General features: G+C 44.2%; 1 protein-coding gene across 2 annotated transcripts in view; it reads right to left on the bottom strand.

Annotated features, from left to right (window-relative positions):
• The window catches only part of LATS2 (large tumor suppressor kinase 2), a 77,429-nt gene that overhangs the window by 18,036 nt on the left and 37,962 nt on the right, over positions 1-21,431 (bottom strand). Inside the window, exon 1 of one of the 2 annotated variants that reach the window (XM_081128374.1) lies at positions 12,188-12,259. The exons of the other annotated variant lie outside the window; for it this stretch is intronic. Within the exon in view, the coding sequence (XP_080984500.1) occupies positions 12,188-12,205 (18 nt within the window). The 5' untranslated portion in view covers positions 12,206-12,259. Of the gene's footprint in view, positions 1-12,187; positions 12,260-21,431 lie in introns of those variants that run through there. 2 annotated transcript variants of the gene reach the window in all.

The following is a 21,431-nucleotide window of genomic DNA, read 5'->3' as shown; positions in this document are numbered from 1 at the left end:
AACTCATAGGAAGATGGAAGTTGGGTTCACACACGCCATACAGCTCAACTGTTTCCCAGCATTAACACAGGACTGAGAGCAATTTAAATTCAGTGAAAAGTTATGATATACGAAGAAAAGAATTTCCTCTGGAGATCCTCTCCCACTCCTTCCTGGTAGGAAAGCATTTTCCAAATGTTAGCAAAGTTATATCCCCACACTGTAATTCAATTATGAATTTTGGCCGAAAAACGAGAAATGAACAACTCTGGCCTTGTTGGGTCTTTGTGGGCCTCCTGTGTGTCTGCCTGCCTGCCTCATGGTTTTTCTCACACACACCAGCAATTCAAGTTCCAAATTCAAGTGGAGGAAGAAAGTCTCCAGCCATGGCTCCCTGAAGAGGCCGAGACCTGGCAGACACCTGAGCACTGCTGTCCTGGGGCTAATCGTTTCAGCAGCTTCTGAGAACCTCAGACGCTGTGCCCTCAAATAAACAGGCACATCCTCAGCTTGTCGAGGAAAATGAAGACAGCACAGCCAGCTTTTAAATTAGGTGGCATTCTTCTTCTTCACCTTAAAAAGAAATCTCATCCAAAACTACATTTCTTGAGGACAGAGATGAAGACTAAAGAACTAGAAAGCATGGGATTTCTGAAGGTGCTTACACACAAGTTACAGTCCTGAGAGGAAAGGCATCTGGGCGATGAATAAAGCAAAGCCCACATGCTCTCACAGGGTTTGCTGCTGCATTTCATTCCCTGGAAAGAATGCTTCCCGTTCTTTTGGAAACAGTGGAACACAGTGCTTCGGTGCACCCTGTGCCAACTGTCAAGCCTTAATCAGAAACATGGGCCTTGGGTGGAATGTGTGGGAACCACTGGCCAGCCGGGTAGGCCCAGCCTCCACCACTCTCTGCGTTTTATGTATTTCCCAAAGGGAATGCAGAGGTCTTCACGGGCTTCTTAAGGCTTCTTGTTTTGTATGTGCTCAAATGATGGTGGAAAAATACAGTGAAGGAAAAAATATCACCTCTGAATTGTAATTGTGTGTACATGAAAAGGAAATTAATCACTACTTCACTGATGTGCAGCTACAGTGACTTCTACCCCTGGTGGTGGCCTCATGAAGGCCTGCTAGATGAAGCCACAGCACCCACACCTGAAAGTATTACAGCAAGTGGGGTAGGGTAACCACTTAACACTTGTGTGGGGAAAGAAAATTTTTAAGTAACTTATACATATGAAATTAAGAAGAAATTTGGTCTCAAATTAAACAAACATGAAAAACTTCAACCTACCCAATGATCAAAGAAACACTAACAAACCAACATTTTATAACAATTGTTAGCACCAAAATAAAATAAAGAATTTAAAGATAAATGGGCTGGTGAAACGTCACAGTCATATATTTTTGGTGCCAATATAAAGCATAAAACTCCTTTGAGGTGAATATGTTAATAAGTATCAAAAGTTATTAAATTTGTATCCTGGTTTAATAATTTCACTACTTGAAATTTATTCTCAGGCTAATTTAAGATAATTGTATTTGAAAGACAATTTGTATAAAAATATCTTCAGAATGAGGCATAATAAATCAGCACCTCAAATAGAAGGGGTGGGCAGGAGTTGGGAAGAGCTTAAGTATCCAATGATTGAATAATCATGATAATTATAATGAACGTATTCCCTAGAATACACTCAATGTAGCCATAAAGTTAATTTTATGCCCACAGTCCTTTTACTTGACAAACATTTCCTGGGCATCTACTACTGCTCTCGACAGGTGAACAAAACGTGCAACTTTCAATAGTGTAAACAAAAAATGTTTATGGACAAAATGTTATGTCACTTAGCATCATAACTATGTACAAATTAATTATATCTTTGTACAAGTTGACTTAATTTTGTTTTTTGTTGAAATATGCAATGATTTCTTTTTGTTAAAATGTAAGACAATTAAAACACTGATGTGTGTCAAATTTCCAAAGTAATAAATCTTGTTACATAATTGTGGGCAAGCAATAAAAATTCTCCCCATCACAGTTGAGTCCAATGCAGGGCATGATTTCACAAGGTTATACTAAAGTTCCTGTGTACAATAAAATTCCATGATTTTGAAGGATGTTTAAAATTTTAGAGATTTTATTTTTGCCACTATCAAGATAGGTGAACAGAGGTATGACTGACAGATTCTATACCAAAGCTTAATACATAAAATTCCTATTACTTTACACACACACACACACACACACACACACACACACACACACACACACACACAGAGTTTCAGGGCTTCAGGATGCAGTATTTCTATTCCTGTGTCCCTAACTGTGTCTCACAATGAATGACTCCGTTTCCCTCTGCACAAGCTGCAGCTCCCACTGGGATGTGGCATCTGTCTCTCTTCCCCTGAATCTTGGATAGTCTGGGGCTTGTTCCACTGGAACGTGAGCAGAAGTAATGCTGTACCCATCCTGAGTCCAGCCTTCAAGAGGCCTGGATGCTTCCATTGTCACCCTGGGATCCCTGAGTGGCTGGAAAGAGGGATCCAGCAAGCCTTGGAGTTCCAGCCCCACTGCACTTCTGACAGCTCAGGAAAGGATGGGAGAATTAATCTTTAACATGCTGTTCAGGGCCATGTCTTCTGAAGGAGAACCCTGACCACATGTCTGCAGGCATGAAGCTGCACAAACGCACAGTCAGCCTGCTTCCTGGGCTCAGGAAAGCAGCACTGAACTCCAACCTGCTGGCATCCCTGTGGCTCCCACAGCACCCCTGTGCCCCGGCAGGAAGCCCTGCACTCCGGTGGGTAACCTTACAACTCCCACAGGCGACTGTCCAACTGCATCCTGACCCAAGGAGCAAGAGTCAAAGGCCCACAGAAATTGTACAAGCGCTTCCCAAGGTAAAATTTGCTCTGGGTCTCACAGAGTACCTTCCCAACCAGGACATTCCTCCTGTTTTTAAGGAGGACAACAGGTACCCTAAAATTTGGCTTGTACAATTCAGCAAAAAACTAAGCTCAAAAAAGCACAGGGAGTTACCATGCGCCTCACTTTCACAAGGTCTCTAAAACAATCTTCAGGAAACCCAGAGCATTGCTTCTAGAAACAGAGACAAGCCCCCATGTTCCCACTGCTCGGGGAAGCAAGAAGCTCTGACAGCACAGGAAGGAATGATATTGGTCTCACAGAAGATAGAGTTCTGTGGAAAATTCTGATAAGTATCATCCAGAGGATTCAACATCCCTAGATAAGAAGTCCCGATAGAGGGTGGGGCAAGGGGTGGGCAGAATTCAGAAGGTAGCTCATCAAAGTTTCTGGTAGATAGGAAAAAAACACAGAGCAAACTTAGAAAGAACATAGCTGGCCTGGCCGGGCGTGGCCCAGCGGTTGAGCATCGACCTAGGATCCAGGCAATCAGGGTTCGATTCCTGGTCAGGGCACATGCCAGGATTGAGGGCTCCATCACCAGTTGGGGTCGTGCAGGAGGCAGCCGATCAATGACTCTCTCATCACTGATGTTTCTCTGTTTCTCTCTCTCTCTCTCTCTCCTTTCCTCTGTCTGAAATCAATAAAGATATATTTCAAAAAAAAAAGAAGAAGGAAGGAAGGGAGGGAGGGAGGGAGGGAGGGAGGGAGGGAGGGAGGGAGGAAGGAAGGAAGGAAGGAAGGAAGGAAGGAAGGAAGGAAGGAAGGAAGGAAGGAAGGAAGGAAGGAAGGAAGGAAGGACACAGCTGACATTGACAGAGTGTGGTCTAAACTAAGAAGCCCAAAGCCAGCCTTCTTTGCTCCCAGCTGGGCAGGGCTCAGGCTGGGCTGGACTGCACTAATCCCAGACTTAAGAGTGGCTTTCTGACACTTTCAAGGAAGGTCCAGAGGTCAGGAAAAGTGTCCAGAAGGAGGGGCTTGCCAAACTCAGGGCCAGTCTGCAAACTCAGTTCTGAACTTCCAATGCTGTCTCTGACAAGGATGGAGATAAGATATTAAAGATAAAACAGAAGGCCTCCTGTCCTTGTCTCTGGTGCCTGGAGGAGTGTTGCCTAGTGGTCAGGAGCTGAATGAAGAAGGGGATAGATCTGGCACTTTAGTTCATACTCCTCCTGGAAACTCTACCTTCAGAGGAAAAAGGCCTTCATAAAGGAAGGAATTCAGTTTCTGCCTCATCCTGAGATGCTTGAGGAAGAAAAGTCATAGCAAGAAAGGTGAGAGGCCAGTGGTCTGTGGAGTGAGGCAGGGAAATCTGTCATTGGTGTGCAGAAGGACCATGACACCTGGTGATCATTCGAAGGCAGCAGTGCCCAATACTGGTTCCTGATGCTCTCTGTGTACATCCTCAAAAAGCGAAAGTGGGTGTGGGTCAGCTCTGTGGAGACTGCCTGCACTTCAATCATGAGCCACAAAGAGATTGAATTTAGGAGGAATGAACCTGTGCCATGACTGAACACAAGATGGCCAAAAGGCAAACCAGAGTCATCAATGCTCAAACACACGGGCAGCTTGCATGGGACTCTGGAAGAATAGATTTGTCCTGCTGGGCTACAAGCCCAATCTGACTCCTGAAACTGAGTCAACTGAATGTGGGAAGACTGACTGCCCTCCCTTCCAGATAATGCTGCCTTATGCTCTGCCATGAAGATTCCTCACCCGAAACCACACCTCACCCTGACAAGCTCTGTCCCGGATCCCAAGCTTTCTCCTTAGCTTTTTAACTGAGGGGTTATTTTGTTTTCCTGTGTTCTGTAGCACTCCCTGCCACCTGTCTCACTCTGTTGGGGACAGTGGGCCCATCACATCAAGGGGAGGGGATGCTGGGTGCAGATCACACAGAGTTCTCTCTTATGTGCTTATTTAAAAATGATAACCCTGGGGGAGGGGACCAATGAAGGGGAAAGAGGGACATTTGTAATACTTTCAACACAAAAGATAAATTTAAAAAACTAAAATAAAATAAAATAAAATAAAAGTGATATCAAGTCAATAGGAAGATCTAGAAAGTCAGAGGCTTATCTAAGAAGGAAGACAGGAATCTGCTACTTTTACTTGGTACCCTTGAAAGACATAATGTACTTTACTAAACAAAGTAATTTATTAAAATGTATACATATTTTAGTTATGAAACAGAAATACCCTGGCTATTAGTTATATTTTATGTATTTTTCAGAAAAAGTGACAGTATAACTTTGAAATGCATACTTAGTGGGGGTTAACTTTTAATTTTCATTATCAAAGGCTCAGAATATCTGTAACAGTTTGCATATTTCAACAGTGCTTTAACATCCAATTGTTCTGTTTAAGACATGGCTGTGAAAACCAGCTGAAATTTTCTTTTTTTCTTTTTTTAAGAAAGAGAGGAAGGGAGAGGGAGAGAAATATCAATGTGAGAGAAAACATAGATCAGCTGCCTCCTGCAGGCCCTCTACCAGGGATCAAGCCCACAACCCGGGCATGTGCCCTGACTGGGAATCGAACCAAAAACCTTTCAGTACATGAGATGATGCCAAACCAACTGAGCCACACCAGCCAGAGCGAAATTTTATTTTAAATTCTTGCTGAGAGTGAAATCTCAGGCCACCCACTGCCAATAATGATATAAATTTTCTTATATATAAAAAAAATTCTGTGTGCTCATTTTACTTTAATATATTTACTATTAAATAGAATGTTGCATTTAAGTTCTTTTCTGCTCAGTAGGGCAAGAATAGCTTTTAACAAGATCAGATGACAAACACACCTCTCTCTGTCCCCAATTTTTCCTAGGAAGGGGAAAGTTATCAATGTCATTTCTTAGGAATGAGCCCAGGCATGTGGAAGACCCTCCACAGCATCAGCAGGGCCAGGAAACTCTCCTGTGCAGGGGATGGAGTGTGGGCCAGGTCTTCAGAGGGGACAGAGTCTGTGTGTGGGTGCAGGTGGGTGCGTGAGAGAGATGGGGAGAAGAGAGACTGATTGTGGACTTAAAAATAAGGGCGCCAACATCTATGTAATTCCCTATCTGGGGGAAAGGCTAAACTTGCAAAGAAAATCAAGACCCCATGGCTCCATTGCCAGCATTCTCCATGCCAATAACTGTCACCTGCAACTCTAAGTGCCCCCAATGCTCCCAGCTGAAACACCTCACAAAACTTCATAATTTGAGAAAAATCATCATTGTTGATGAAGACATATAATTAAATATGCAGTGAAGGAAACCACCTGAGATATTAACACTGCCATCATCTCTGTGTAGTAGGATCAGGTGTGAATTTTACATTCTTCACACTTTTCTTACATTTTCCAAATCTTCTATAATGAGTGTATTATTTATATATTCAGAAAATGAAATCTTAGCAAAAGTGTATCACACATACACATAAACATCCCACTCTGCTAATGCCTGAATTCAGGGGCACCTTCTCTCACCCTGGCCTTTCTGACATTGGTTGGAGCCCCTTCCCCCCAAGGCCCTCATACAGACAGTTGTCCTTTATGGCCTCTGAGGCACCCTAGCTTTAAACCATCATGTGGGGCTGCACTGAATGGCTGGCCATTTTGAAATGCATAGAAATCTGTTGTACAGCTTAATATCCTAGGACCTTAGCTCACACTGCTTCCTCTGCTGCAATGTCAGCCCACTCCTAACACCTGTGTGACAAATGCCTACACTCCTATAGAGCAGCTGCCTCCTACAGGCCCTCTCTACAGGGGATCAAGCCCAAAACCTGGGCATGTGCCCTGGCTGGGAATCGAACTGGCAACCTTTTGGTACATGAGACAATGCCCAACGAACTGAGCCACTCTGGCCAGGCCCCAGCCTTCTTTCCACCATGAAGCCCCTCCTGGTATCCCATCCCCAACAGTGGATTTTTCCATCTTCTTATATCAGCACCTGGTACGTGCCATCATCAAGTTGATGCCACTGTGTTGTACTTACTGGTTTACATACTGTCTGTCCCAAATACATCTACTGTGCCAGGCACCATTCCAGGCCCTGGGAAGATAGCAGTGAACAAAACTGAGGAGCACATATTTTAATAGGACTAATAACAACAAAAATAAGTAAATATGTATGATGTTAAGATGGTGACAAGTGCTGTGGAGAAAAAAGTCAAATAAGGGTGTTGGTGTGGTGGGTTGTTATTTTGTAAAGGTTGTTCTAAAGCCTTTCTATTACAGAACATGTGAGCAGAGACCTAAAGGAAGTGAAAAGTGAGCCCTGAAGGTTTCTTCAGGAAGTGGGCTGAGCAACTGCAAGGGCCCTGAAGCAGGTACGAGTGTGTTCATGGAAGAGCATGGAGCTCATGTGGCTGAACAGAACAGGCAGGCAGTGGTGGAAGAACCCCTCACAGTGACCAAAGGAGACAATGTTTTACATGAAAACTCAGCATACGTGCACATAACTGAGCCACCAATTCAATACGAGCTCCACTCACACTCCTCCCCTACTTTACTTCACAGTTTGAAAATGATGGTCATCACCCTTTAAGTTGATTTCAGGATTTAAATGGGTGACAAACCATAATGTGAAAACTCATCATGCAGGCCACGATGAGAACTTTGGCTTTTACCCTGAGTGACACAGGAAGCCATTAGAGGGTTTCAAGCACAAGATCTAACTTTTGTTTTAAAAGGATCTCCCTGGGGGGAGAAACAAGATGGCAGCGTAGGTCACAGCTGCACCTGCTGCCTCCAGCAACCACATCAAAATTACAACTAAAATACAGAACCACCATCATTCAGAACCTCCCGAAATCTGGCTGAACAGAAGCCCTACAGCCAGGGAACTGAAGAAGCACCGAGACCGGTAGGAGGGGCGGAGACGCGGGCGGATCGGGCTGAATCCCAGGGACTCGGCCGTGGGCCCACACCCGGTGCTACGGTTGAAACCCAGGAGGGAATCTCGGCAGCGGAAGTTTCCTGGAGGAGGGGTCCCAGACCCACAGCAGGCCCCCAGCGCAGAGCTCCAGGGCTGGGAAGAGATGTCCCCACACCTTCGGGCTGTGAAAAACAGCGGGGACTGTCTCTGAGGGTCGCAGAGGCTGCGGGAGCCCCAGCAGCTCCTCTTAAAGGGCCCGGCACGGACTCACTCGGACGCTCTCCCTCTGAGCCCAGCGCCAGGGAGCAGCCTGAAAGGACCTGGGACACTTGGGGAGGAACTAACCTGCCTGAAATCGGGGCGAGAGGTGTAGGGGCAGCTTTCTCCCAGGGAGAAGAGCTGGCAGAGGCCATTGCTCCTTTGGCGAGTCCTCCCCACAGACAGCCGGCAGGCAGGCGCCATATTTGAATATCCAGCACCTGACTCACACCTTTGGCCCCGCCCCTCCCGACCTGCAGGCTCATCCAGGCCATTTTCAGTGGCTTCTCGAGCCTCATGCTTAGGACTTTCCTAAAATCTCTCAAACAAACAGCAGCGGGCCCCATACGGCCTGATAAGCGGCCCCAGGCCTGGCACTAGCGACAGCCTGCATTGGCTCATAGCTTGGCCTCTCCTGGACAACACAAAACCCAGCACAAGTAGCAGCCAACTACGGTTTACTGTGTAGCTCATGCTGGGAGACCCTGGGCAAGGCACTGGAAGAGGCTGCCTTTGCACCTCCCCGGAGGCCCCAGAGACAGTGCACCTGGTGGTCAGACTCAACCACGCTGGATTACAACCCTACCATATCCACGAGTCACGCTCAAGGGGCGCACTTGGTGAACACCAAAGCTCCACTGAAGTAAATCCTGCTCCATAGGGGTGTCTCCATCACAGCAGCTCTTTGGTTGTAGTTGCAGCTCGTCCTCACAGCTGATTGGCCTGGGGGTCAGTTCCTCCCAGGGACACCAACAGCAACCAAGGCTCAACTGCAAGAGGACAGTGCACACAGCCCACACAGGGGAGCACCTAGAAGGCCCAGCTCAGGTGACTGGGGAGGCTGAGCCACTGAACCCAACAGGACACCTACTACACAAAGCCACTCTACAAATTCCAGGAGACATAGCAGCTCTACCTAATACATAGAAACAAACACCCGGAAGCAGCCAAAATGTGGAGGCAAAGAAACATGTCACAAAGGAAAGAACAGAAGAAATCTCTAGAAGAGGAACCAAATGAAATAGATCCAAGCAAGCTAACAGATAGAGAGTTCAGAATTTTGGTTATAAGGATGTTTAAGCAGATGGTTAGGGAAATAACTGAGAAAATTGATAACATAATAAAGTACCAATTTGAAATGAAGGCTACAGGAACTGAAATGAAGAATAATTTACAGGGAATCAACAGTAGAGTAGAGGACGCTGAGAATCAAACCAGCAATTTGGAACATGAGGAAACAAAAAACACCCAACCAGAAGAGCAAAAAGAAAAAAGAATCCAGACATATGAAAATAGTATAAGGAGCCTCTGGGACAACTTCAAGAGGCCCAACATTCATATTATTGGGGTGCCAGAAGAGGCAGAAAGAGGCCAAGGAATTGAAAACCTATTTGAAAAAATAATTACAGAAAACTTCCCCTACCTGGGGAAAGAAATCGACTTTCAAGTCCAGGAAGCACAGAGGGTCCCAAACAAGAGGAACCCAAAGAGGACCACAGCAAGACCCATCATAATTAAAATGCCAAATGTTTAAGACAAAGAGAGAATCTTAAAAGCAGCAAGAGAAAAGCAGTTAGTTACCTACAAGGGAGCACCCATACGACCGTCAGCTGATTTCTCAACAGAAACCTTGCAGGCCAGAAGGGAGTGGCAAGAAATATTCAAAGTGATGAAAAACATGGAACTACAACCAAGATTGCTCTACCCAGCAAAGCTATCATTTAGAATTGAAGGTCAAATAAAGAGCTTCACAGATAAGAAAAAGCTAAAGGAGTTCATCACCACCAGACCTGCACTACAGGAAAAGATGAAGGGTCTTCTTTAAGAAGAAGCTAATGAACAAAATAATGTGACGAACTAAATAGATCCAGAGACACTGACGCATGCAACAGACGATCATATTTCAGAGGAAAGAGGGAAGGCAGGTGGAGGGTAGGAAGAGATTAACCAGAGAAGTTATATGTATAACCCACGGACACAGTTAATAACGGGGTGAAGGCCTGGGAAGGGGGTGGGAGTGAAGTGGACGGGATCAACTGAGGGGGAGAATGGGACATCTGTAATACTCTGAACAATAAAGATAAATTAAAAAAAAAAAAAAAAAAAGGATCTCCCTGGCTGCTCTGTGGAGACTGCTGATGCCTTTCCTCTGCAGCACACATCCACATGTGGGTGCTCTCCAGAGGCTCCTGCTGGGTTCTCAGAACAGTCCTTTCAGCTGCAAGGGGACTTCCACCTCCATTACTGGCTCGTCTGCTCCAGATCAGAGCTCCTAGGGGGATCTTCTCAATAGGGTGGGGGGCAGCCTTCTGGATACTGTTGGTAGAATCACTTGACACAAGACAGAAACAGAGCCAGAAACTGTGCACAGGGTCTCTAGTTCTCATAATAACTCTAAAATATAGGTAATCATATTTTATTAAAATCAGGAGACAGGCTCAGAATGAGTAATCATTTCCCAAGTTCATACAGTCAGCAGTAAAGTTAGAATAAAAAATCCAAATAATCAATAGATGTCCAATATCATTAGTACTCAGAGAAGTTAATTTTTTAAAACAAGAGATGGCCAATTCACTCATTAGATTGAAAAAAATATATATATTTTTTAAATACATTTTTAATTGATGGGGAGGGAGCAGGGAGCATCAATGTGAGAGAGAAACATCAATCGGTTGTCCCCCCAAGGGGCCCTGACCGGGGGTGAAACCCACAACCCAAGTATGTGCCCTGACCAGGAATCTAACCGGCGACCTTTCTGGGCATGGACAGTCCTCAACCAACTAAGCTACACTGGCCAAGGCAGAGAGAAAAATATTTAAAATGTCTGACACCACCAAGTGTTGGCAAGGATACACCAAGGAAAGGCGTGTTATCTGGTCTAACCATACAGGGAATACTTTTGACAATATCTGGTCACACTGAAGGTGACTGAATTCTACAACCCTGAAATTCCTCTCGTAGGCTTGCACTCTAGAGAAACCCCCACGTTCACAAAAGGACACACAGAAGAACACTGGCTGCACTTGTCTGTAAAGGAAACTGGAAACAATCTACATGTCCATCAACAGGGTAATAAACAGGTAAGTGGTAGTATAATGATACAATGCAATGCAATTCAGCAATTAAAATGAGTTAGAGCCTTGTCTGTCAACATGGATAAATCTTGAAAACATAATGTTGAATGAAAAAAAGCAAGTTACAAAATCATAATGTAGAGTTTTTAAAAACTTGTAGAACAATACTATAGCTTGGCTGTAGTATGCTCCTGGAGTAAAAGTATAAAATATAAATGGGGATGAGAAAATTAACCTAGGCCAGTAGCTGCCTCTGGGGAGGGAGGGAGGGAAGGAGGGAGGGAGGGAGGGAGACTGAAGGAGCTCAGGTCCATGTGTAACACAGTATTTCTTTTGAAAGTCTCTGAAACAAATATGAAAAAAACACTCCATTTTTCTCCCTACTTTTATAAGTGTTGAAATGCAACATCATCATCAATGAGCACCAAACATATTTAATAGTAAAATCAAGGCCCGAGTTCTGTTGGTCCCACAGCCCATGCTCTTTCTTCACAATCCTGTCTCCTCTCCTGTTAGGTTCTCAGGGCCAGAAATGAGTCATATTTATGTCTGTGTCCAGTATGCCAGGCAAATCAGAGCTGCTGGATCAGGTTCAATGAACGAACAACTGAGCACATATCCAAAAGCACAGCCCCTTTATGCCTCAGTCTCCCCAGCACCCTGAAGCTCTCAGAAGGCAGGAATAGCACATTTCATGTCTGATTCGGTCGCCTGGAGACCTTTCATTTGCACCTGCTCCTGTCTCCCCACCTCCCCTCTAAGGCAACTATCCAGAAATCCCTCTTGCAATGGTTCAGATCCTCTGCTGGACAACTGGTCTCAAATAGTACTTACTCTCTAGCCCTGAAGTTATGCCCAGCAATGAAACAGTTAATTAAATGTACACCCATGTGGGTGTGGCTTCTGGGTAAAAAACTGCAGACAACCTGAGTGTCCCCCAAAAGACTAAGGTCTATCCGCCACTAAGTGGAATACAACACTGTTTAAAAACAATGTGCTGATCCTAGATGATTTGGCTCAGTGGCTAGAGTGTCGGCCTGCAGACTGAAGGGTCCAGGTTCAATTCATGTCAAGGGTACGTACCTCAGTTGCAGGCTCCATCCCTGGACCTGGTGGGTGTGTGTGCAGGAGGCAACCATTCAATGTGTCTCTCTCACATCAATGTTTCTCTCTTCCCCCTTCCACTCTCTCTGAAAAGCAATGGAAAAAATATCCTCAGGTGAGAATAAAACAACAAAAAAAACAATGTGCTGCCCAGCCAGTATGACTCAGCGGTTGAGCATCAACCCATGAACCAAGAGGTCATGGTTTGATTCCCTGTCAGGGCACATGCCCAGGTTGTGGGCTCAATCCCCAGTGGGGGGCGTGCAGGAGGCAGCCGATCAACAATTCTCTCTCATCATTGATGTTTCTCTCTCTCCCTCTCCCTTCCTCTCTCTGAAATCAATAAAAACATTTTTTTAAAAATTAAAAAACAACAATGTGCTAGAGAATAAAATTTAATGACATGGAGAGATGTTTATAATATAGTATTATAAAAACAAACAAGCAAGAGTGGGTAACAAAAACATGTACCGTATAGTATTTGGCTCATATGTATGCACTAGCCACACCAAATCACTATCTTGTTACTCTGCTTAACGTGTCATCATAGCTCTTATGTGATATCATGATGAGAAGGGAGTTCAGTGCCTTTTAGAAATCAGATAGAGGAGCAGCTGCTGCCCCACAGCACAGAGGATGAGGTGTAGGGTGGGAAGGGGTACTTGGCTGGAGGTCCACCTGGGTCGACACCCTGCCCAGTCCCCACACCCCTGGAGGCATTGAACCAGAAGCTCCAAATTACAGATGGTAGCACAGTGATGACAAAACAGCAAGCACAGGAATGAGGCAGAGAGTTAAGTGCAAAAGGCCAAAATGATGGACTAGAGGCCATTTGGCACTCCTCCCTGCCATTGTCCACACCCCACCCCACAAACCTCATAGATCTGAGAACCCTATGGGAAAACTGGGGGCCCCCGACACAAGCCTCCAGATGTGAACATTTGTGGGTCTGCCTGGCCACCTGATCAACATACAATGACGCCCCAATCCACATTTTACTGCATCACTCCCACAATGTGGACAAACAGCCAAGATTCAGTCATACTCGAGAATGTTTTCCAACACAAAGCCAAAACCAACAAATCAGACAGTGCATACAATATGACCCCACCTTTGTAAAATTAAAATAGCATCTACAAACGCACTGACAGTGACTACGTGACAGTGGCGCTGGCGGGACGCTTTCCAGAAATGCATGCCATAAAACCAGCAGGTCCTCTTACACCAGGACCTCTATCTCTTGGCTACCAGTTGGAAATACCTATTTTCCTTCCTTCGGCCTCATCAAAGGCTGAAAGTGGCTTCTTAAATGGTGATTTTGTGTCTTCTTCAGGGAGTTGACAATCTATCCATCCTCTGCACCCGTGTGGGTTCAAGACATTTGAAAAATATGCACTGACACTTTGCTGCAAATAACCCAGCTAGAGTAAGCCATCTAATGACATGGGGACTTGTGCTTCTAATCTGGTCACTATACCCACACAGGGCAGAGAGCCAATAAACTAAAAATCAGAATACATGCTTTACAGCTCTGCAGGTCCATTACTATTTTCTTTTCTTTCTTTTTTTAAATCTTCACCCAAGGATTTTTTCTCCCATTGCTTTTCAGAGACAGTGGGAGAGAGAGAAAGAAACATTCATGTGAGAGAGAGAGACACATCAACTGGTTGCCTCCTGCACGCACCCCAACCAGGGCTGGGGATCGAGCCTGCAACCGAGGTATGTACCCTTGGCTGTGGGCCAATGCTCTAACCACTGAGCAAAACCGGCTAGGGCCCATTACTATTTTCTTTGAGAAGACGACTGCTTTGCACAGCCAAATGACTCCATATGTTGACTGCTGGGGACTTTGCCTCAGTCAAGGAATTCAAAAACTCTGTTGTGCTTCTTTCCTGACAGGAAAATCTGGAGCCAAAAATAGCAGCTGGATACTTTAGGGTTAACAGATTTCCACCATGACAGAATGTTTCATCTATTAATATTTGCCCAAAGTTTCAACTCTTCGACTAGGAATTTCTAGTCAACTATCCTATCCGGCAGTGTCCTTACCTTAAGATTATGTTCTCAGAAAATGCCACTTTGACACTGTCAGATAGGCCACACATGTCAGCTGTGGGTGGATGTTTAAGGAAAGCAAGCCATCTGAAAGAACAGTGTGACAAGGGCTGGGTTCTGTACCAAGCTCTTTACCTAAATTGTCTCCTGTCAACCCCACGATGACCCTGTGAAAACAAGCATTACCAGCCATGGTTCAGAGAGAAAAACTGAGACCAAAGCAGGTTAGCAACTCACTCAAAGTTCCCAAGATGACGTGGACGGGACAGTGCTTAGGAGAGGAAATCAACAGACTTGTCTCTATTATAAAGCAACTAGCTCAGGTACAGATACCTTTGTTCAAGTCAGTGACTTCATGATTTCAGCTGCAATATTTCACTCATTCCAGTTACTAAACAATCAAACAGTGGGAAGCCTTGTTCTAGATACTGGTGATGCAGCAGTGATAGCAGAGAGTCCCTCTGCATGGGAGTCACTCTTCTGGTAGAGAATGTTCCATTATGTAAAAGTCCCCAGTGCGGCTCCCTTGGGCAGGTAACCCAACTAGCTGCAGTGATGGGTGAAGCAGGGCTGCTTTCCAGGGTGACTAGTACTGCTCATGGCATCACACCAATCCCAATGCCACCTGAACAGCTGTCCTGGCTCTACACCTAGTGATATGCTCATTTCTTAGACTGTAAGCCATGTGCTGAGGGAATGCATTATTACACCTTTATAAAAGCAAAGATCAGCCCTGGCTGGTATTGCTCAGTGGTTAGAGCATCAGCTTGCGCACTGAAGGGTCAGAGGTTCGATTCCCAATCAAGGACACATACCTGGGTTGCAGGTTCTATCCCTGGCTCTGGTCAGGGCACATTTAGGAGGAAAACAATCAATGTGTCTATCTCTCACATCAATGTTTCTCTCTCTCTCCACCCTTCTCTCTCTAAAAAATAAAAATCAATGGAAAAAATATCCTTGGGTGAGGATTAACAACAACAACAAAAAGCAAATGTTAGTGTTTGTGAATTCCAAAATCCATGGGATGAGCCCAGGTTTCTATAGATGAGATCTAAAGCAGACAGAAAATGCAATGGCAGGTTTGTCTGAAAGGCTCACTAAGAAGGCTGAAGTGACAGAAGTCCAGACCTTTGTTTCAAGGCCCAGACAGAGTTCTGATTTACTTGAGCCCCTTTCACATTCCTGTTGGAATGTTCTTTTTATTTACTTTCTGGAAAGTCCTTTTTCTTTTCCTCCCATTAAATTTGTATAGGTCATTAAAATGAAGTGGAATTAAAATGCTAAATAATTTAGAAAAAGAGGATAAAAGAAAATGATTCTACAAACAAGAACAGGACGATGTGAGGCTGTGATACTGGTCTCCATTCCCGGGTCAGGATCTAGCAGCCTTCCTTCTTATTTATTTCCTCACAGGTGAGAGACCACAGAGGACAACTGGCTATGCTCTCAGGCTGAGTGATCGGTCGGAAACAGATTCCAATACTGAGACACACCAGTCAGAACGATAACACAGTCAGGCTGAACAAACCTGAAAGCCCCCTGCACCTGTTCTGGCTTAGCGGAACACTGGAGCGTAGATAAGCATGGCCTTCCCTAAGGAACTGGGGTGAGAGGAGTATGTAGGAATGGAAAGGATGTGCTTGATGTTTACCTGAAAAATCACACCTGGGAGGGTCTTGCGATAAGTCATCCAGGTGGTGGAGATGCTAAGAAGGTGAGTGAAAATGGCAGTCAGAGTCTGGAAGGCTGTCAGCCAGCAACTCAGACTTATGCTGATTTCATTCAACTGAAAAAATCTGTTTTTTCAGCCAGCACTGCTGCTATCAGCCTTAAAGTCCAATTTGAGCAATGCAAATAAACATCACAGGCTCAAAGAAAGAAGGACCATGATACTTTAAAAAAAAAAAAAAGTTTATTGAGTGGTTTCATTTTACAGGTTCAACCAAATGAAACTCCTTTCTCAGAAATTCACTAATGACACATATTCTTTTTTCCAGCTGGACAATTTAAACTATTCCAAGAAGTCTGTTTTATGATAATTAAGTTAGTTTTGAAAAAAGGTACTGAAAATGTATTTGTTGGCTGGTCGTAAAATCCAAGAGGATCCGTCAAGGTCTCTTATGTTCATTATTGTACATCCAGGGCCTAACACAATGCCTGGCAAACAGCAGGCACTTCGTATGTGCTGAATCAATAACATTAAGAACTCCTTTGAACTTTCAAATTTATCGTGTTCTAGGTAAAACTGTATAACTCTTGGCCCAATAATATTCAGATGATGACTGAGAGCTTACAGTTGCCTCTTGAACATGTGGCAGTTAGAGGTGCTGACCACCCATGAAGTCAAAAGTTCACATATAACTTTTGATTCCCCTATATATGATTCACATATAACTTAAAACTACTAATAGCCTACGGTTGACCAGAAACCTTGCTGATAATACCGATTAACACATATGTTGTAAGTTATATATATAATAGACTATTATTACAATAAGGTAAGCTAGAGAAAAGAAACTGTTAAGAAAATCATAAGGAAAAGAAAATACACTCTCAGTATTTCTCCTCAGAAGAAAACCTGTGTATAGGTGGACCATGCGGTTTATACCTTCTTGCTCAAGGGTCAGCTGTCCTGCACTTTGGCAAAAATGGTTTAGAACACATTCTTTACTCTCCTTCCAGCATCAAATCCCTCACCCTAAGGAGTCTGGACACCAGCTGCTAGCAGTGAATCCAGGCTGGCTGAAGAGATAAAAGTATAGGCAGCTAGAAGACTGGCCAAGGTCAGCAAAAGTTGCTTCTCATGTTGGATGGGGTTTGTTGTTCCTGCCAGGATCCTGCCCTAGAAGAGGCCCTGTGTTTCAGAGTCAGTGAGTATAGTACTCTGGCAGGGGTCAGATATCTCACCAGCTTATGTACAATTGCTGAGATATGTTGAAAGTAACACCCACACATCCTGAAGACCATCTAACATAACTGTCTGTATAGTAATCCATACATTAACTCACCTAAAACCCAAATAAAACTTACTCATAAACTTCTGTAATAAGAAGACAAGCAAAATATCTACGGTTTCACTAATGGCCAACTTTTAAAACTTTCCTAGGTATGTGTTAAAATAGAATTCAGGTAATTGTGAAATTAATTTTCTATAACCAGCAGTTTGCAAAAGCTCCATTTCCCTTTTTATACCATTTCATTTCTTTAAAAATGGGAGAGAAATCTTTCTTCTCATGTCACCCTTGTCCTACACCTGGAAACATCATCACTCTGCTGCAAATCATCCCAAAACACTGAAAGGAGCCTCTTACGTGATCTCAAGTAAAAGTCAAGCATTCTCTATACCTACAGCAGGCAACTGGTTTGTTAATTTCACAGTGAGAAATTGGCTAGAAAATCTCTCATTTATAGAACTCCAGGGACACCTGAAGTAACTCAATAACCAGGGCAGAGTCTGTACCTGCCCACCTCATTTCTGTTGTTAAGTCCAGCTGCCAAAAAAATAGGAAGTTAGGACAAAGGACACCATCTCACACAACCTTTGGCCTTGCATTTGTTCTCAGGACACCATCTCACACAACCTTTGGCCTTGCATTTGTTCTCAGGTGTTAAGTCTAATTAGGCACCATATTACTCACGAGAAAAAACTCACCCTAGAGAGGAAAATAAGGCAAAACTGGAAACAATTTTATGTTCGTTTTAAGTGCTTCTCTAGAAGGTTTCTAAGGAAACTGAAGTCTTGTGGTAGTTCCAGGAGGCGACACACCATCAGCAAAGCTGTCGCAAAGTGCCTGGTACTCAAAGTGAAACACCGAGCCCATCTTGTCATTCTCCCATGCAGAAAAAAAATCAGCCTTCTATCAATAGCTGTGTTTTATTGTTTTGTTTTACTGTGACTCACAATTTCATAAAAGCAACACTTATTCATATATACATGGAATGTGATTCTTTGCATTGCTACTCACAACCCACAACATTGATTATTTGATACGTTCAAGGATCCTATTCTGCTGTTTGGAAAAAACACTTTGCTGAAATGCTTGGGAGCTGTCAGCAACCAACCCCTTCCCCTAAAGGTAACTCATTTCTTCATACTAATAATGTGAGACTTTCGGCCCTGGCAGAGTAGCTAAGTTGCTTAGAGCTCTGTCCCAATATGCCAACGTTGTGGGTTCGATTCGCAGTCAGGGCATATACAAGAATCAGCCAATGAGGCCCTGGCTGGTGTGGCTCAGTGGTTAGAGTGTCAGCCCATGCATCAAAGGGTCTTGGCTTCCATTCCCAGTCAAGGGCAACTACCCCGGTCGGGGCTCATGAGGGAGGCAACCAATTGATGTGTTTCACATTGATGTTTCTCTCTCCTTCCCTCTCCCTCCCTCCCTCGAACTCTCTCTAAAAGGAAAATCAACGAAAAAATATCCTCGGGTGAGGATTAACAAACAAAAAAGAATCAATCAATGAGTGCAAAATGTGAGACTTTGGAAAATGTCATCCCTTCAATTAGGTGCCACAATCCCCTTTACAGTCTCTAAATTTAAAGCTACCAATTAGAAGCAGGAGATTGTAAATTGGCCTAGTTTCACTCATCTGGGTCCTTTTCATTTACACATAGGATCACCAGCTAGTCAGTTAACAGATATGTAAATTGATGGTCCAAGAGGTCTCTAAAACCTAAGACAATTTCCTTAGGCATGTGTAAAATATTTAGACTTTGATGGGAAAGTAAACATTGATTTTAAAAATACTTTTTAAGGAAATAAAGGCAAGTTTCTTCCTGACTTGGCATGTATCCTACCCATATCAATTAAATGTGAGCTAATGGGCTAGGTCTGCAATGACAATGGAGGAATTTATTACTCTGAGGTAATAAGGCAAAACACCTTGCCAAAGGGCAGATGAAAAGGGACACTCTCACAGTCTGGGCTTTGATGAGGGAAGAACAGGAAGCACCCAGTAAACCACACTTGCTTGGGCAGCAGGAGGCCAGGAAGACTTTCCTGACATTTGTCATCTTAGGTGCCCAAGAATGAAAGGCTATTTCATATCAATATTCAGAAAAGTACAAAGTCCCACTTTCTGGCTAATTCTCTTTCTGCAGCCCCCCTCTTACCCACTGTGCTCTGGAGGTGGTGGGTTAAGTATGCAGGAGCCAAACCTCCAGATCTGAACTGTCGATCAGCCTCAGTCTACCTGTATGGTGCAAGGGACCATCCGTAATCACTGTCACAACTCCTCTGAGAAGCAGATTTAACAACCTCTTCATATGTCTGGTATACAGTCGGCATACAGTGAACACCAGCTATTAGAATGACAACATACTGCTGAAAGTTTTTGATGAACTGCACATTTAGAAAAATTAAATCATGTATTTTTGCTTGAATATTTTATTAAATAACTTTAATCTCTCAAAACAAAACTAAGCTTATCTGTTTTTTCAGTGGCACATTTTTTAGAGAAGGGGAACATGGATTCTCTTATTAATGGCTTCCTACTCTGCTAAAGTGACAGACAGGGGTGGGTATACATCCTTTCCGTTCCACAAATACCTCAAGTCAGCCAGTTCACAAGTAATGTACCTGAAAGCACAACACAAAATCCTACTGTGGCACAGGTGAGCCTGGAAAGATTTTCATCAAAGGAGGAAGCCACATCTGGCATAAGTAAGTCCACTCCTCAGTGTACCAGTCAGATGAAGCTTGGGAAGTGGCCGCTGAGCCTCCAAGCTGCCACTCCAATCCTCTCAGTGAAAGAAAGTGCAGTGCTCAGTGCACTGCCTCTAGGCCCAGGGAAGGTACTCAGGAAGCAACTCAGAGACAGTATGTGAGGAAACCAGTCTCCATAAATAATATGACATTTCCAATTCACAAGACCTTGCTTTTACTTACAACAGAACGTTAAAAGGGAAAAATGACCATGAAGTGCTCTCAAACTCGGCTTAATGTCACAGATGTTGCCCTGCATGAAGCAGGCACACCTGAGTCACACTGTCCAGCCTAGTGACAGTCCCTACCAGTGGTCAGCACTGCACCTCTGTCCACAGGAAGTGTCTGCACCAGGCCAGGGGACAGGAGCTAACCCCTATGAACATGCTGTCCATGTTCCTGTCACCAATATGAACACCACTAGTTCCATCACACCAGTATTCACAATACACTGGCCCACAACTTGGAAGTCACTTAACCTTTCTGTTCTATCCACATTCACTTTATCATCTTTAAGCCATGCCAGTGGTGGGAGATGTCCTTGATTGCTTACACACTAGAGGGCACTTCTTGGTCTGGGATTTATTTGAAGGGAGTCTGGGAAGAAGGGATGAACAAAGCAGCACATGGGTAAGCTGGGTAATGAGTATTAAAGAACTCATTATTTCATTCTCTCTACATCTGAACATGCTAAGTTTCCATAACTAAAAGTGCTTTTAGAGGCATTTCTGACATGCACACAAAGGTTCCAGAGAAAATAAAACCCTTTCCAATCCCCCTGACTCTCCTTTGCTTCAATTTAACTCAGATGTTCAGTTTTCCTACTGTCAGTAAAAACTTCCCACACCTATCCCAGGATCCCTGACACTCAGGCCCCCTCTGCTGTCATCACATGCACTCTGGCACATGTCACTTGACCTCCTCTGACAGTTCCAGGGCGGCTCCCACAGAACCACTGTCACAAAGCAGCCAGTGAAAACTCCTCAACCACCTCAGTGCTACAAACTACTGTGACCGGAGATAACCAAACCTGCACTGGGTTTTGCTCCTCAAATCACAGGAGTTGATTTCATTTGTGACCCTAAGTAACTGGAGTAAAGGGGGTCCTCAAACTTGCTGAAGAGGTTTATAAATACCAATGGCCAGAACTCACCCGAGAGCAATTAAATCTGAACCTGCAGGGCTGGCACCCAGGCCTGTGCCTGCATGAGTGAGGTGAGAGTGTGTGAGTATGTACGTGAGTGTGTGTTTGCATGTAAATGTATGTGAGCGCGGGAATGTATATACTATTGCATGTAAATGTGTATGAGTGTGTGTATGTGTGTGTGTCTTTTCTTGCTCATGTGTTTCCAGAGCTCCCCACAAGTCTAAAGTTGTGGTCAGGGTTGAGCACTGTTGCCCAGGTCATGCATTTAGCTTGATGTTCTAGACTTCCTCAGCACAAGCTCTGACCTCTCTTCTCCCAC

The sequence above is a fragment of the Miniopterus schreibersii genome, assembly GCF_964146895.1.
Source record: "Miniopterus schreibersii genome assembly, chromosome: 2".
NCBI lineage: Eukaryota > Metazoa > Chordata > Mammalia > Chiroptera > Miniopteridae > Miniopterus > Miniopterus schreibersii.
Note: the sequence above shows the minus strand (reverse complement) of the source record. Positions and strands in the feature narration are given on the sequence as shown.